At 57.2% G+C, this 15,977-nt stretch overlaps 7 protein-coding genes across 7 annotated transcripts; 4 read left to right on the forward strand and 3 right to left on the reverse strand.

The window, feature by feature from the left end:
* Positions 1-130: 130 nt before the first annotated feature.
* ubx2 (UBX domain protein Ubx2) lies at positions 131-1,783 on the reverse strand (the record flags this gene model as incomplete). The annotated part of the gene is made up of 1 exon (XM_064807444.1): positions 131-1,783. The coding sequence occupies one exon, from the start codon at positions 1,781-1,783 to the stop codon at positions 131-133; it is 1,653 nt and encodes a 550-aa protein (XP_064654458.1).
* A 617-nt stretch (positions 1,784-2,400) lies between these two features.
* Positions 2,401-3,394, reverse strand: PRE10 (putative proteasome subunit alpha type-7; the record flags this gene model as incomplete). The annotated part of the gene is made up of 3 exons (XM_064807445.1): positions 2,401-3,048; positions 3,112-3,336; positions 3,392-3,394. 3 exons carry the CDS (start codon positions 3,392-3,394, stop codon positions 2,401-2,403), a joined length of 876 nt encoding a protein of 291 aa, XP_064654459.1.
* Positions 3,395-4,266: 872 nt separating this feature from the next.
* On the forward strand, positions 4,267-5,452 carry LTR77_010223 (uncharacterized protein; the record flags this gene model as incomplete). Its single annotated transcript, XM_064807446.1, has 2 exons — positions 4,267-4,371; positions 4,433-5,452. The coding sequence occupies 2 exons, from the start codon at positions 4,267-4,269 to the stop codon at positions 5,450-5,452; spliced, it is 1,125 nt and encodes a 374-aa protein (XP_064654460.1).
* Positions 5,453-5,900: 448 nt separating this feature from the next.
* On the forward strand, positions 5,901-9,763 carry PEX1 (Peroxisome biosynthesis protein pex1; the record flags this gene model as incomplete). The annotated part of the gene is made up of 3 exons (XM_064807447.1): positions 5,901-6,317; positions 6,427-6,505; positions 6,561-9,763. 3 exons carry the CDS (start codon positions 5,901-5,903, stop codon positions 9,761-9,763), a joined length of 3,699 nt encoding a protein of 1,232 aa, XP_064654461.1.
* Positions 9,764-10,380: 617 nt separating this feature from the next.
* On the forward strand, positions 10,381-12,231 carry LTR77_010225 (uncharacterized protein; the record flags this gene model as incomplete). The annotated part of the gene is made up of 1 exon (XM_064807448.1): positions 10,381-12,231. The coding sequence occupies one exon, from the start codon at positions 10,381-10,383 to the stop codon at positions 12,229-12,231; it is 1,851 nt and encodes a 616-aa protein (XP_064654462.1).
* A 412-nt stretch (positions 12,232-12,643) lies between these two features.
* LTR77_010226 (uncharacterized protein) lies at positions 12,644-14,013 on the reverse strand (the record flags this gene model as incomplete). The annotated part of the gene is made up of 2 exons (XM_064807449.1): positions 12,644-13,030; positions 13,105-14,013. The coding sequence occupies 2 exons, from the start codon at positions 14,011-14,013 to the stop codon at positions 12,644-12,646; spliced, it is 1,296 nt and encodes a 431-aa protein (XP_064654463.1).
* A 1,065-nt stretch (positions 14,014-15,078) lies between these two features.
* On the forward strand, positions 15,079-15,847 carry LTR77_010227 (uncharacterized protein; the record flags this gene model as incomplete). The annotated part of the gene is made up of 2 exons (XM_064807450.1): positions 15,079-15,435; positions 15,488-15,847. 2 exons carry the CDS (start codon positions 15,079-15,081, stop codon positions 15,845-15,847), a joined length of 717 nt encoding a protein of 238 aa, XP_064654464.1.
* Positions 15,848-15,977: the final 130 nt, after the last annotated feature.

Raw genomic sequence — 15,977 nt, forward strand, 5'->3', positions numbered from 1 at the left:
ATGCCATATCTATCCTCCATTCCGATCCAGCAAACGCCGTCCCAAAGCGCTGCACAATGCTAGAATACCGATCCCACTCCGCAACCCCTCCCTCCTTGCACACCACCCAACCATCCCCATTCAAAGCAGCCTACTCATCCTCCCCAACCGTCTCAACCATAACAGTCCCCTGCTTCAGCCCCGCCTCCGCCACCGTCGCGTCCAACATTTCAATGAGGTTCTTCCCCATACTGATCAACTCAAACGTCTTGCCCTCCTGACCTTCGAGCGGCGAAGCCTTGAGCCATTCGTACAGCCTGCGCACTGGATCGGAGAGCGAGAAGCGACGCACGACACGGCCGCCGGAGTAGCGGAATTGGATGCGCGTCGTCTCGGCGGGGGAGGTGGAGGTGGGTTCTTCGTGGGGGGAGGTGGAGGAGATGAGGGAGAAGGGGCTGTCGTCGTCTTTCTTCGAAGGGGTGACAGCAGAGCCGGTAGATGGTTGTTCGACATCCCCGCCGTTGAGAGTGGATTCCCCGCCCATATCCGTCGTATCCATAGCTTCAGGATCGACCTGGCGAGCCTTGCCTTTCCCGCCTGGACGTGTAAGAGCGTCGGGGTCCTCGTCGTTGCTTCCCGATCCTGCGCCTTTGCTCAGACTATTCTGCATGGCCATCTCGAGCATCTCCTCCTCGCTCATCTGCGCGACGTCCTTTTTCTTCTCTTTCCGCTTCGCCTGGACTGGGTTCTTGCTCGTCATGTTGAGGCTGTAGCGGTCGAGGAACTCATGCAGGTCCATCAGGAACTCGTTCGCTTTGGGCGCGGGGCTGCCGGACCATGTTTTGACCTGCTCGCCGGTTCGGGGGTCGACGATGGCGATGTGTGGGTAGGCGTCCTCGTTGTCTTTTAGGGTGGAGAAGTAGTAGTTGACGTACTCGGAGCCGCGCGGGTCGTTCTTGTTGTATTGCAGGAAGATGAAGTGCTCTTTCACCGTGTCGCGGATCGAGGGGTTCTTCCAGATGTCGCGGTTGAGCACCTGGCAGTCAAAGATGGAGGGGTCTTGAATGTTCACGATGATCCACTTCTCGTTGTCCTTGCCATCCTCGCGGGCGCTCTGCCAGCTGTGGTGATTCGCGATGAGGTCGAAGGGCGGGCGGAAAAGCTCTGCAAGGTGGTTGGACTTTGATGTCTGCTCAGATGCACCACCTGTCGCGCGAGAGAGGGCACGTTGATGCGCGTTCGGGTCTTGCGGGTCATCCTCCGCCCAGATCGAAGGAGTCTCGCGCTGGTTGAAGATGCCTGGCGCTCCTCTGTTGCGTGGCCTGTTGCGGGCGAGTAGCTGCTCCGCCACCGCCGCATTCATCTGACCAGGATCATCGCGCCAGTCGCTGTCTGGGCCGACGAGTGTCTCTGTTGTGCGCCCCATCGGTGCTCTCACGCCGTCCTCGTCCACATCTTCAGCCCTTCCACCGGCTGCACCACGTCCAGCACCTCCATACATCTCCTCCTGCAGTCGCCGCGCCATAGCCTCGTCGTCCTCGAATGTCGACCCTGCCGCCGGCCCACTTCCCGTCTGCTGCACATCCGCATCCGCCATATCATCATCATCGTCTATCGTAATCGGGTCATCTCTGCTTGACTGTGTGGGTGCGGGTGCCGCAGCAGCAGCGCCGAGGTCTGGGTTGCTGAAGAAGAGCTCGACCGCTTGCTCTACGTTGCCGTCGGTGAGTTGAAGGTATTGTTGTGCTTTCGCCGGCTCAGTGGCGGTGATGGCGCAGAAGGTGGAGATGCTCTCGTCCTCCATCTTTGTGGCGGTGGCCGCTGCCGGAGTGGGGTGTGAGGTGAGCGAGTGTGGTGGTGTTGTGGCCGTCTAGGTGAATCGTTGAGGCGACGCGGTGAGAAGTGCTTCAGGTGAGTTGGTGTCTCAAGATAAGCAGCTGTCGAAGCTGTCCAAATGTGTTCTCGTGGCTCGAGGTGAAGTTCGGCCTTGAACGTGGGAAGCGTGAGTGCCAGGTCTGCGAGTTAATTGTCGTGCTTCGTTTGCGCGTCGACGTCAATTAGCGGATTCTGTCGTGTCACTCGAAGTGCCGCGTAGGCTTGTAGAAGCGTGAACGAAGTGTTGTGGAAGTGTTTGGAGCTTTGAAGAATTGCAGCAACGTCATTGCCGAATGCCTGATCTCCAAACACGCCACTTTCACATGCCCATATTCACGTGCTTATTCCCGTCATTCACTTTTGAGAGAGTATACTGAAGAGCACTGTCTTATAATGCTTGACATTGGGAAGTAGGAGGACATTTGGCGAGACAATTTGTTAGTGTATTGATTGCCTCAACAGCAAATCTAGTCCCGAGCCGCATCACACGCCATGCTATGCAGAGCACCCTGAAGCAAATATTACACTACTCCACCACCTCACGCCCTACTCCTCCATCTTCTCCTCCTCATCCTCATCCTCCCCCTCCAGCGCCTTCTTCGCCAACCTCTCCGCCTCCTCCCTCAACGCCTTCGGCACCTCCTCATGCTTCCCCTTCGTCGGCCCACTCACCGCACTCACCCACGTCATCTCGAGCTCAAACTCCTTGTCCTTGCTATCCTCGTGCGCCACGTAAATGATCCGCGCCGCCTCCTTCACCCCCTCCTCCAAACTGATGCACTCCCCATCCGTCGGATCGAGCTTTAACTTCTCCAGCTCCGCCTTCGCCGCCTGCCGTCCCTTGCCCGTCGCCGCGCCATAGTACCCCCAGTACAGTCCCGACGGCTCGACCATGTACAGGAAAGGTCCTCCTTCCTTAACCCACTGCGTCTTCCCCCCAGCGCCGACTTTCGGTCCATTCCCCACAGCGCCATCGACGCTCAACTCGGTCTCCGCGTCGTATCCGCCGATGATGGCCGTGATGCCAAAGGGGCGGACGGAGTTGTAGAGGGTGTAGGCCTGCACGTAGGCGCCCATGCGGTTGGCGAGCGAGGAGCCCGGGATGGGGGCTTTGTAGGTGCTGCGCCAGCTGGAGGCCTCGTCGCGCGCGCGGGAGATGAAGTGGCGCCCGTCGGGTAGGAGGCCGGAGTGGACCTGCAATCATACCGATCAATACTGCAACTTCGAAGTCATGCCCGGTGAGAGGTCTGATCTTACCACACCAGTATTCCGATCCACAGTCGCTATGCGCTTATTCGCATCCTTCTTCAGCAGCTTGCTCGTCACCAGCTTCTCGAGCGCCAGCACCACGCCGTCCTTGCATCGGATGCCGATTGCTGTGCCACCGTTCTCCACCGCTTTCACTGCGTATTCGACTTGGAAGTTGCGGCCATCGGGGGAGAAGACGGAGTTGGAGAGATCGTAGCCTGTGCCTATTGACGTCTGGGGAGATGAGTTAGCTGTTTGACCTTTGATGCATGTGGAGAAGACGACTGACCATGGTCGCTAGCCAGGAGATGGATTGGTGGCGAGAGCGGCGGAGTAGTGTTCAAAAAAAGGCGACCAGGGACGTGAGGGGCTTTGAGGGGTGTTGATCGTAGAGAGGATGTTGTCGTTGATGTGTTTCTGAGTGTTTCTTCGATCTCAAGCTTCGAAGGCAGCTCCAGCGTCGCGTCGGCCTTCCGCGATTCTAACGTGAGGCGTCGACTTGTGGCTGGTGCACGGCAAGATCCGATGGTCAACTTTGAGCTCTGATCTGACCTCTTGCTCGGGGACCTGGTGACTTCAGCGATATCACGATCCTGTCATCTGAAACTCACATTTGACCTCGTCATATGGGGGTGGTCGTGCTCTGAAGAGCTCTCTGTCGCAAATACAAACCTGCCAGCCAATCACAAAATTCGACCTCCGCTAGATTTGACTTTAGCCTCGATGTAGCTGTCACCCACTACCCGATCATATTTCATACCGCCCCTCCTTCCTCATCATTTCAACATCTAAAACACGACTCCCCTTTGCTGCCTTGTATAGCTTTTGGCAGCTCCTGAATTCCCTTTGCTTTTGTCTGTGATAGGCTGGAGCTTCGAACAGACTGAGAGGGGAACACGGTCAAGATTCAAGCCGCCCTTGTTCCTGCAACTTGCTCTTCGCCTTCCCAGAGGTCACTTGTCGAGAAGCTACAAGAAGTTGTATCGAGAAGAGACACATCTGGGAAGACGCAGACAGTTCAGAAGCAGCGATCGGCTGCCTGGCCGGCTATTGCTCCCCTTTGTTCGGACATCTGTCCCTTAACTTCCACTCCTGGCTTGGAACACAGGACATCTGGACTTTCCTTCCTTCTAAAAGATACTGACGGATAAGACACGAGCTCTGATGTACGGCTGGCCACTGCTGGTCCACTACTGTGACACCTGCCACTACAACACCACTGTCGACTACACCCCCACTGTTTGGTCTCAGGACCACGTCTGTAACCACGTAAGCTCGGCCTCAAGTGGCCGCACCCTTTTCCTATCCCACTAACGTTCGCACCATACAGTGCGGCATCAGCGCTCCGGGGGCCGACCTCGCTGGGTCCAGTACCGCCGAGATGAACCAAGGCCAGCATGACGAGCTCGCGCAGCTGTTTGCTCAGCAGATGCAGGTCTCCCAGCAACAGCAGGCCTTCCAACAGCAACAACAAAATCAACAAGCCCAAGCACAGCAAGTAGCGCCCCCGGTCACCGAATCGACTCCACCCGATCAGCCCGAAAAGCAGGCCGCTGCAGACCACGAGCCCATTCACTTTGTCTCTGCTCACTACTACCCCGGTGCTGCCCACATCCGGCCAGATACAACATCTGAGCCCTCCCGCTCCCCACCTCCTCCCTACCTCGAAGTCCTCATGCCCGAAGCAATGGCCGATACTCTCCGCCAGCACTCGATCGACCCCAACGCCCTCCTTCCCAATCAAGTCCACCTCTTCCAGAACGCTGACTACGAGCAGAGACTGCGCCTTCTCGAACTCTGGCGGATAGCACCGCCCAGCTATCCGCTAGAGGAGCACTTGACTACAGGCAGATGGGCGCCCACGAATGTGCAGAGGGAGGAGGCGCTAGCTCGGGTGCGCTTTGAAGAGCAGCAGTATCAACAGCACCAACAAGTGATGAACGGCCGGCTGCCGCCACCACAAGAAGAGCACATGCTAGACACCCACATCCCCGAACCCATCAGCCCCATCCGCGACGCCAGCGACACCCCCTGGCCACCCGCTGCCCGCATGCGGGCCGCCAACATCCACTCCCGCTCGCAGTCTACGGCAGAACCGTACATCGTCTCCGGCTACCAGTCCGTAGACCCCGTGTACGCGGCTGCTGCAGGTTTGTGGACGGCGCCGAGCTATGCGCACGCGGTGGAGCAACAGCAAGGGCAGGGGATGGAGGAGCAGTATGGGATGTTCGAGCAGATTCGCAATCATGCCGATTGGGAGCGGAGGAATGAGATGTTGGCGCGGGAGAAGCTGGGGATGGTGGGGAGGGGTGCGGGTGGGGGTGGGGAGGATTGCGAGATGGAGTTGTAGCTTTGGTCCGGCTGTACGGGTTGGGATGGGACGGTGTTTTGAAGGAATAGGAGGACTGTGGGGTGAAGGTGTAGATGTGGATCAGTACACTGGACAGATGGGAGGGGTTTTGAAGGGTTGACGATATGGCTTGCATTTGTTTGACGACATACCCCTTGGTGCGTGCGTGGTTTTCTGGCATGGGGGGGAAGGTTACAGGACACATAGACGGATAGGATGGGCTTAGGAGTGTACAGCTTGGCTCTACCATCAATAACCATGTCACTTCCAGAAGCTCTCGTGAGCTTCCGAAATACGAACCTCGGCATGTTTCCCCAGTAGCCGACTTACTTCATCCCACAGCTCAAACCAACCCAGCTCCGATTCCCTCTTCCTTAACACACGCGCCTAGTCGCGTCTTCCCTACCATCCCCCACACCGTCTCTCAGTATTGTTGCAATAACTCACAATGTCCTCCTCCCGCAAAACCGCAACCGCCCAAGCCGAACTCTCCCTCCTCCCCACGCTGAAGAACTGCCTGCTCAACTTGCCTTCCTCGCTGGTAGCGGTGTTGCTTAATTCGAATACGCTTGCGCAGAATGTGATTGTTGAGTTGTCGTACCGCGTACCGGGACAGGGACAGCAGCAAGGACAGCAGCAGCAGCAGCGCAAAGATGCAAGTGGGGGAACGCAGAAGTCGGTGTTTCTGGGATGGACCGGTATGCAGTCGAAGTCTCGCCAGACGCCTTTCGTGGGGAAGGAGGGTTTGGTGGGGAGGGAAAGAGAGGGCCAAGGTGGGAGAGGTGGGGCGGGGGAGAGGGAGGTGCCGGTTGTGGAGGTGGATGGGACGTTTGCGCGGTTGGTGGGGTTGGGGGAGGGGATGAAGGTGGGTTATACTTCTACTTCGCTGTTCTGGAGGGGGAGAGGAGGGAAGCTGGAAGAGGAGTCGGGGAGAATGTGAGGGAGCATATGGCTAATGTGTCGTGGCACAGTAGGTGGGCGTGACGTTGCATTTTGATCCGCCGCAGGCGCATACGGTCAATATTGAACCGATGACTGCTACGGACTGGGAGAGTGAGTCCCACATCATCATCCCCAGGGAGGAATACGTATGCTGATCCGTTGCTAGTCATCGAACTCCACGCCCGTTTCCTCGAAATGAACTTCCTCTCCCAAGTCCGCGCTCTACCGAACCCAGCTGCCGGTCAACCGCATCCGCTTACGCTACACCTGACGCCGACAGCTACGGCGAATATTCTCGTCACTTCGTTGACGCCTGCTGTACCTAACACGCAGCCTTTCGTGAAGATCTCGCCGGATGCGGAGGTTATCGTGGCGCCGAAGACACGGCAGGCGGTACGACCTGGGAGCGCGAGGGACAATAGGAGTGTGACGAGTACGAGTCGCAGGAGTGCTGGGGGTAGGAGTACGTCTGAGGCCAAGGGGAGGGCTGATGCTGAGAAAGCACGACCGCCGCTTTTTCTCAGAGGTGTCACGCGTGGGCTTGAAAATGAGTGGTTTGAAGATGGTGGTGAGGAGATGAAAGATGAAGGGCTGAAAGTGTGGTTGGATCGTGAGCACTTGCTGAGCAAAACCTTGCGAGGGGTAACTTGGGTGGGCGTCACGGTTATTAAGCCAGCTGGACTCCAGGAGCAGACTGATCCGCAGAGCTCGCCGCAGCCGGAGCAAATGCCTGCTCAGAAGGTTGTGGCGAAGCTTTGCTTGTGGGATGATGCTCCAGATGCTCGACACGTTGCTTTGTCCAGTATGCTTTGCGCGGTACTGGGCTCTGACGGGCTGGTTGGCGGTATCGTACGCATCGATCCTGCCCCGTCACCGCTGCCAAAAACTGCTTCGGCGTTGAAGGAGCCGTCACAGCAGGCGAGCAAGGATGCGATCGTCAAGCGTTTGCGCGTCACGCCTTTTGCTGGCTCGCAGGCAAAGCAGGCTGGTTTCAAGTTCGGCGGTGAGTCGAAGGCTGAGAAGGAAGAAGCTGCTGCACGTGTGAAAGCACTATTCGGCAAGACTCTACTCGAAGGACCTTTGACGGACGGCATGCTGCTTCCCAAACAAGACTCCTGGCCCGGCGGCCTCTTGGACCTCGATCCTGCGCCTCCTGGTGACCCGTCGAAGTCGAGGACAAATTGGCTGCTAGGTGCGGAGCGGAAGCTAGAAATTGCAATGCAGCCGGAGACGGCGCCTGTGAAATTGCCACAAGCGCCTGGAGAGCCTTTACCGGATGACGCACCCTCGATGGTGGGAGTGGATACTCTGATGCAGCAGGTGCGGTCGAGTCTGCTGCACTCCTCATCTGTACTTCTGACTGGCGGTCTCGGCGCCGGGAAGACGTCGCTGGTGCAGTTGCTTGCATACCAACTTCGGGACGAGTACTTGTTCCATGCGGTCTACTACCCTTGTCGGACGTTGGTTACGGACGAGACGAGAGTCAAGACGATCAAAGAGGCGCTGCAGCGAGTCTTTGGCTCCGCAGCTTGGGCGGCGAGGATGGGCGGGCGATCGCTTGTAATACTTGATGACCTGGATAAATTGTGCCCGGTTGAGCAGGAGTTGCAGGTCGATGCAAATGGTCGAAGCAGGCAGGTAAGCGAGCTGTTGTGCTCGATTGTGCGGCAGTATTGCACGAGAGATTCGGCAGTCGTGCTACTGGCGACCGCACAGAGCAAGGAGGCGCTGCATAATGTGCTTGTTGGTGGGCATGTGGTGAGAGATATCCTAGCGCTCAAGGCGCCGGATAAGGAAGGGAGGCGGAAAGTGCTTGAGATGCTTACCCAGCAAGCGACAGAAGCGGCTCAGAAAGATAATGGCGGAGGAGTCGCAAGAAATCACAATGCTGTGCGAGAGTGGATGGAAGGTTCAGACGATGGCCAAGAAGAGTCTATCGACGGCCTACACGACGAGGCAGATCCCCAACTGGACCTCCTCGACATTGCCGGCCAGACAGACGGATACATGCCCGGTGATCTCGCCCTTCTAGTCTCCCGAGCACGGAGCGAAGCCCTCATCCGCGCAGTCTCCGACACCTCCCTCTCCGACGACGTCGCCCTAACCGAGCCCGACTTCGCCGCAGCCCTTAAAGGCTTCACCCCGGCCTCCCTGCGCGGCGTGACGCTGCACTCCTCCACTACTACTTTTGCCTCCATCGGCGGCCTGCGCGAAACACGCAAGACTCTGCTCGAGACCCTGCAGTACCCTACCACCTACGCACCCCTGTTCGCGAAATGTCCCCTTCGCTTACGATCAGGCTTGTTGTTGTACGGCTACCCCGGCTGCGGGAAGACTATGCTCGCCTCCGCCGTCGCGGGCGAATGCGGCCTCAACTTCATCTCCGTCAAAGGTCCCGAGATCCTGAATAAGTACATTGGCGCTTCGGAGAAGAGCGTGCGGGATTTGTTCGAGCGAGCCGAAGCAGCGAAGCCTTGCGTGTTGTTCTTCGACGAGTTCGACTCGATTGCCCCCAAGCGCGGGCACGATTCCACCGGTGTCACAGATCGCGTTGTGAATATGCTCTTAACAATGATGGACGGCGCGGAGGGGCTGAGCGGGGTGTACGTGCTCGCAGCTACCTCACGTCCAGACCTCATCGACCCCGCGTTGTTGCGGCCCGGGCGGTTGGACAAGAGTCTGATCTGCGATATGCCTGACGAAGACGACCGACTGGACATCTTACGCGCGGTGAGCAAGCGGTTGAAAGTCGACCCCGAGATTGTGGACGCAGAGCATGGGAGGAGTTTGAAGGCGGTGGCGGGGCAGACGGAGGGGTATTCCGGGGCGGATCTACAGGCGGTGGTGTATAATGCGCATTTGGAGGCTATTCACGATTTGCTGGGGCCGGGAGACAATGCTGCCCAGGACTTTGGGAAGAAGAAGGGGAGTGGGGCCGGCAAGGGAGGGAAGCAGCAGGATTTCAGCTACTTCCGGCTTGGAGGGGAGGAGAAGGATGCAGCGGCGCCGCAGAGCGCTGCCACATTGGCCGCAGAAAGGACGCAGTTGGCGGCGAAGATCAATGCGATGCAGGTCGCGAGAAGGAAAGCGAAGCAAGAGCGGAAGGAAGCAAATCAGCAGCACCGCCCGAATTCTTCTGCTGGTGGACAGCCGCAGACGAACGGCGTAGCGGAGCCAGCTGCCAGCCAGGAGCCGGTGATTATGTGGCGGCATCTGCAGAAGGGGTTGGAGAGCACGAGGGCATCGATCAGTGCGCAGGATCGGAGGAGGATGGAGAGGATCTATAGGGAGTTTGTTACTGGTAGGAGTGGGGAGATGTCGGATGGGCAGGGGAGTAGTGAGGTGGGGGGGAGGTCGACTTTGATGTAGTTGTACATACTACCACTGCCATGTAGCAATGCTGTAGGCATCGTCATGTAGCAAGCGGTAGTATTTATCTTGATAACTTACCAGCATATCCTCCATCATGTCCTATCCGCTCTTCCGTTCGGCATCCCGCCACGCCGGCAGCCCGTCCGAGCGCGTCGTCAGCGCGTGAGGCCGAATCAAGCAAAACGTCAAAGCCAAGCTTAACTGCGAGGCTTGTTTTGCGAGCTAAATAATATCCCTGCCTCGTGGTGGTGGGGCACGCAGGGTTTCACCAGGCCAGCCCACATCCCAGCCTCTTGACGGCGATATCGCGCAATCTTAAGAAGTCAGGCGCGCGAGGCAGGCGTCGTCAGCTGTTCCGTTGAGGGGGTTGGCCTGGCTTATACATCTTCTCTTGCTGGCCTTGCTGGCCTTGCTTGCTGCGCTCGTTGATAGAGAGGTGGTGACGAGATTGGGCTGTGCGGATTATGTGGTCTGGATAAGCTGGATGGATAAGCAGTGTCTCTAGGATATGACCTGAGGTTGTGCGAGGTGCTATAAGTCGCAGACAGTCTTATGAACGGGAGTTGAAAGGCGACTGCACAAGCATTCCCGAACCGGTGGACCGGAGCGCGATAATGGCGACCAACGGCGAGTACAGAGGCCCAAGAGTGGAGGCCGAGAAAGGACCAGTCGCACGGAATGGAACAGCTACTCAGGAGGAACCGAAGCCTGATGGGCCAGCAGGAGGCTTCGACAACACGCCCATACCATCGCCACCGGCCGGTACCGTAGGATACACATTGAGGATCACGATTCACCAGGCGACCAACCTGACCATGGGCGACTTACACGCCTTCTCGTCCGACCCATACGTCCTCGCGCAGCTGAATACTAACCTTCCGACGCGACACAAGGAGGATCCGAACCTACGCTACAGAAGCCGGACTGTCCACAAGACCACCGATCCGGAGTGGAACGCAGAGTGGGTGGTCGCCAATATCCCATCATCTGGGTTCAAGATGAAGCTACGGGTCTACGATGAGGATTGTGCCGATCATGATGACTTGCTTGGCAAAGTACACTTCACAGTGTCCAGTATTGACGATGACTGGACGGGATTGAAAAACACGGCCTACCAGCTGAAGCTTCGAAACAGCAGCAAGCGCGCGCTGCTGTTCAGGGGTGCAGCGCGTGCGTTGCAGGTCGTTAAGAACATCCACGGCTCGCTCCACATCAGTATCAAAAACCTCGGACGCACCGAAGAGGACGGCCAGAACGGTCGCCCATACACCGTCGCTCCATGCCGGTGGGTGCGGCACTATAGTCCGATCCTTGGCCGCATGTTGAATATCAAGGAGCCGGAGAAGGACGACGATCAAGCTCCACAGACAAATGGCAACGGCAAACCCCAGAAGAAAGTCGAACGCTACAACTTCCAAGCCAACCAAATGCAACTGCCCGGCCCCGTGCCACCACAACTCTACCACCGCTTCGTCGAGTTCAAGCCATGGGTCAAACGTATGTTCACCACCAGAGGCGTGCAAGGCGTTGTGCTAGGTAAAGCGCTACACCACCAGCATGTCCGCGTCTACAATTTCGACAAGTCCACGGTATACGGCCTCTTCGACTCAGCACCGTCAACAGACATGACGAAGAAGTTTCTGGAGCTCGTCCATTACGACAAAGGCGGACGGATCTTCACCTACGTCCTCACGCTGGACGCACTGTTTCGCTTCACAGAAACGGGAAAGGAATTCGGCATCGACATGCTGAGCAAACACACCATGCACAGCGACGTGTCGATCTACATAGCCTTCTCCGGCGAATTCTTCATCCGCCGCTTGAAGCGTCGCAATCGGCCAAAAGTCAACGGCGCCAACAGCAACCAAAGCCTCCCCACCCCGCCATCCGACAGCGAAACCCACCCGCCATCCAACATCGACGACGGCCCACCCACCTCCGACCCGCCCACGGATCCCAGCAGGTACGAACTAGTAATCGATAACGACAGCGGCACTTACCGCCCCTCCGCCGCTCTCCTCCCCACCCTGCGCAGCTACCTCGAAGCCTGCCTCCCAGGCCTAAAAATCGTAACCCTCGACTCCCAAGCCGACGCCGAGCGCATGGGCAAAATGAAGAACGAACAGCGCGAGCGCAAAAAGGCCGAGGGGGACAATATCGTCTATGCGCAAGTCTCGGATTCGGATTCCTCATCTTCACTATCTTCCAGCGACGACGAGCGGTTGGATGACGTGCAGGAGGCGTATCGGAGTGAGCAGAGGATGGCGGGGAGGAGGAAGAAGGGGAAGGGGAAGGGCAGCGATAGGGCTGTGGAGGGAGGAGGGGACGGGTGGGTGGCGACCGTGGCGAGGGATGTGAAGCAGGAGCAGGAGGCGAGGGTGGAGAAGTTGGTGAGGAATGCGAGGGGGAGGGAGAAGGGGGGGGCGGGGGGTTGGGGTGGGCCGAAGGCTGATGCGGGGCATTAGTGAATGGGTTGGGAGGGAGTTCGGGGTACGTGAGGGATGGATCTATGTGGTTATTGTGATACCCTGTCGTTTTGCTTTTGGGGTTTGACGCTATTTGATGCTTCTCGCAACTGCAGATCCCGCTCACATCTTGTCCTCCATGATCAGCACCTCCCAGAGACGCCTGTGAGTATAAAGAGCTCTCCTCTCCACACTCAATTCCATGTCGCCAAGTCTCTCATCTTCGTCCTCGCATGCGCCTCGTCGTGCATGAAGAGTCTTGCCGGCATCATCCCCAGACGGAAGGCCATGGATACCATGAAACTCTTGGCCGTCGTTGGCGACAGTTGCCGTTAGGCTGTGCAGCCCTGACGCCCCGCGCCCCATTCCGCCGGCCCACCAGTCTTCAACTTCGTCGCCATCGTGCTCTACCTCAGCTCGCGCCTCGTCTGACTCTGGGGGCCTTGGGAAGCTTCAAGTCTTGCAGTTGTCCCACATGCTCGAACTCGATCCAATGTCCCCACCCAGCAATCACGTCGAATTCGGACTTCGCCAAGTCGTCTGCATCTCCAAACACGTCGCCCATGGTGATACCGTTCGGTCCCGCTTTGTGAATTCGGTGCTGATAGTCCAGGTCGGCGATGGGAGGCTGCGTGACGAGACTCTTTTTCCATGTTGCTCCAGGATAATTCAACCGCCTTAGCCCATCTTCAGTGAGATCTCGCGTCCTCCACTCATCCCGGTCGAACAAAGTGGAGAATAACGGATGTTCATATATCCTGCGATTCTGCTTGCCATCCGGCCAGACCCAGTCGTGGGGCTTTTCGGGGTCGTGATTCCATGTTAACGGCGTGACTGGAACGGCTCTGAAAACAGTGCCTCCTGCAAACGGACCGAGTTGTCAACGATCGCCTTCCACTCCCGACACACTTGCTGGACCGCGCAAAGCAAGTCGCACATGGGGAGTTCTAGGAAGACCATTTCAGACAGCTCCGGAATATTGAAAAGGCTGTGACACGCGCTGGAATTGTCGTTCTCGGTCTGGTCGGCTACGCCGTTCGAAATTTTTGCATGCACCTGCTCAAGTGTTTTCTTGACTCGAACGGATCGCAATACATCCAGTTCTCGCGGGTGATTGTATATATCCCATTGTTGCCAGCCCTGGAGACTGATGCTGTCCAGAAGTTTGGGAGAGCCCAAGTCGACAAAGACTTCGTTCAACCTCACTCCGTTGGGATTCTTAGCATAAGCTTCTCTATCACCATAGTCTTTCGTGCTACGCCTGCGCATGTAGCTGATGTCTAACACGGAAGTTGGGGGCTGAGTTGCCAGAGCTTTCCTCCACGAAGCGCCGTGAATCGCCAGACGACGCAGAGCATCCCAATCGAAAGCGTCGTCAGTCAAAGTGCGACTGATAAGCGGATGCTCACAGATTTTGCGAGTTTCGACGCCGGCAGGCCACACCCATTCGCCACCAGCGTCCTGTTGCCACTCTTCGTCGTCCTCGTCGTCTCTCCACGACAGAGGCGCGATCGGCACCGGGCTGAAGAAGAGAGCTTGCTGCAAGTGTGTCGAGCTATCAACGATGGCTTTCCAGTGCTGGCAAGTGGCCTGAACTGCGCACAGGAGATCACTCATCGACAGCTCGAGGAAGATCGCTTCAGCGAGCTCCGCGACCGCGAACGTCTTATGGCAAGCCGTCATGGTGGGCTCGTGTGCTTCTGTTTCACTCGATATGGTGGATGCTGAGTTCTCGGCGATGGTGTTCGACTGTGGAGCTGGCATGGTAGGTGATAGCTCCATATTGGCCGGGTGCTGAATTTCATGTTATGTCGCCATGTGAAGTGGCTGTTGGTAGAAGTTTGAAGGAGATCAGGTGAAGATTACGTTGAGGCTTTGGCATTGAAGAAGAGGTCTTATGTGAAGGCGCGGTTGTAAGCAGCTGATCGTGCAAGTGAAGAGGCTGCATTTGAAGATATATCTAACCCACCTCACTGGATCTCGACGAACCTACAGATCGAGGACGGTATCTTCTTCTCATGGCCAATCGACAAGCACAAACTCGCCGGAGACTGGAATGCCCCAACCCATCGGGCACGAGAAACTATGCCCTCCCTCGGACACATACATGTATCGCGCGCCGTTCAAATGAAGACCGGCGCATGCGTTACTCGAGTGGATGTACTCCCTTCTCGGACAGATGCTCCCCATAGTCACAGTGAAGTGATCTGAAGACATCCTTCCTATAATCCAGGAGAATTGTTCTTCAGAGCCACTCCATCTCTTTCGAGATGAATGGCAACGCGGCACCGTGGTACCCGATCCCGCAGATGGGGTTCGAGCGAGGTGCCGGTCGTGGCTGGCTCCGTTGTTTTTGATCGATTTTTTGAAAGAGATTGGAAAGGCTGAGCTGGTTTTATGGGTTGTGCGCGGGCGGTGAGCGCGGCAAAACTTTGCGGGCTAGACTAGATCAAGAGAAGCACGGACGAGAGCGATTTGCTTGGACAACCTGGAAGATGAAACGCTGCGCCAACACTTGCGATGCTCATGCCGCAATAAACGCCAGACGGTGTTGATGGGTGCGCGGCGGGTGGTAGATGAGCGTGTCGCGGTGAAAGGCACACCAGACACAGATCCAGGTCAAGTACAACAACACTCTCCTTCCTCCATCTGTATGCGTCCAGTTCTAACAACAACATGCACGCGCACTGATCCTCAGCCACGCGCACCATCCACATTCCTCCCCCCAAAAACCGGGCATCGCTTCGCTATCTCATCAGCGCAGCAGCCACAATGACGCTGGCTCGTCTCCCCCCTGCTCGCGCGCCGGCAGCGCGATGCCAACTCATCTCATTGCTACTACTACTTATGCTCGCAGCCGGCCCTGCGATTGCCAATGACTTGCTGTCTACCTCGACTACGACTTCCACGTCCACGACTACGGTTCTCACGCTCACGACCACGATCACGAGTGGACGAACGACGTACGCTACGACGCAGCATTTGACGCCCGCGACTACGATTGAGATTGTTGGTGCGACGCCTATTGCGAGGATGTCGATTGGAAGTGGACATGGCGTTTATGGGGGCGAGGAGTTCCAGCAGGCGGTGCTGAATAGCACGAACTTTTTCCGCAAGCAGCATAAGGCGAAGCCGTTGGAGTGGAATGATGGGCTTGCGAGCTTTGGGCAGCGGCATGCTGAGAAGTGTATATGGGAGCATTCGGTGAGGACCTACAACCTACCCAGTTGTAGAGTAGTAGACTGATACGTGATAGGGCGGCCCTCATGGCGAGAACCTGGCATTGGGCTACGGTACTCCAACACTGGCCATCGACGCCTGGGCGAATGAACAAGAGGACTACGACTACGGTGACGGCGAGTTCAGCGAAGAAACTGGCCACTTCACCCAGCTGGTCTGGAAAAGCACGACGAGCGTCGGCTGCGGCGCTGTCAACTGCCACGGCGACGATGCACAAGGATGGTTCCTCGTTTGCGAGTACGACCCACCAGGCAACGTCGTGGGAGCGTTCGAGAAGAACGTAGTGCAAACGGGTGCTGCGTCCCGAATAAGTGGTGTGTCGCGGATGCTCCTCGCGCTGGTCGTCGTGAGCTCCGTGGCTACCGTGTGGTTGTGATTGACTGACGATACCCCCGGCATTGCGATGCCGTGCGCGCATATGTTTTGATCCCTGTTGTACGTCAAGCGAGCATTAATGAAGCGTTCTGCGCGCGTCGAAACTCTTGTATATCACTGTACAGAAAACC

Source organism: Saxophila tyrrhenica (assembly GCF_035928015.1).
Source record: "Saxophila tyrrhenica strain CCFEE 5935 chromosome Unknown scaffold_21, whole genome shotgun sequence".
In the NCBI taxonomy this organism is placed as follows: Eukaryota; Fungi; Ascomycota; class Dothideomycetes; order Mycosphaerellales; family Extremaceae; genus Saxophila; species Saxophila tyrrhenica.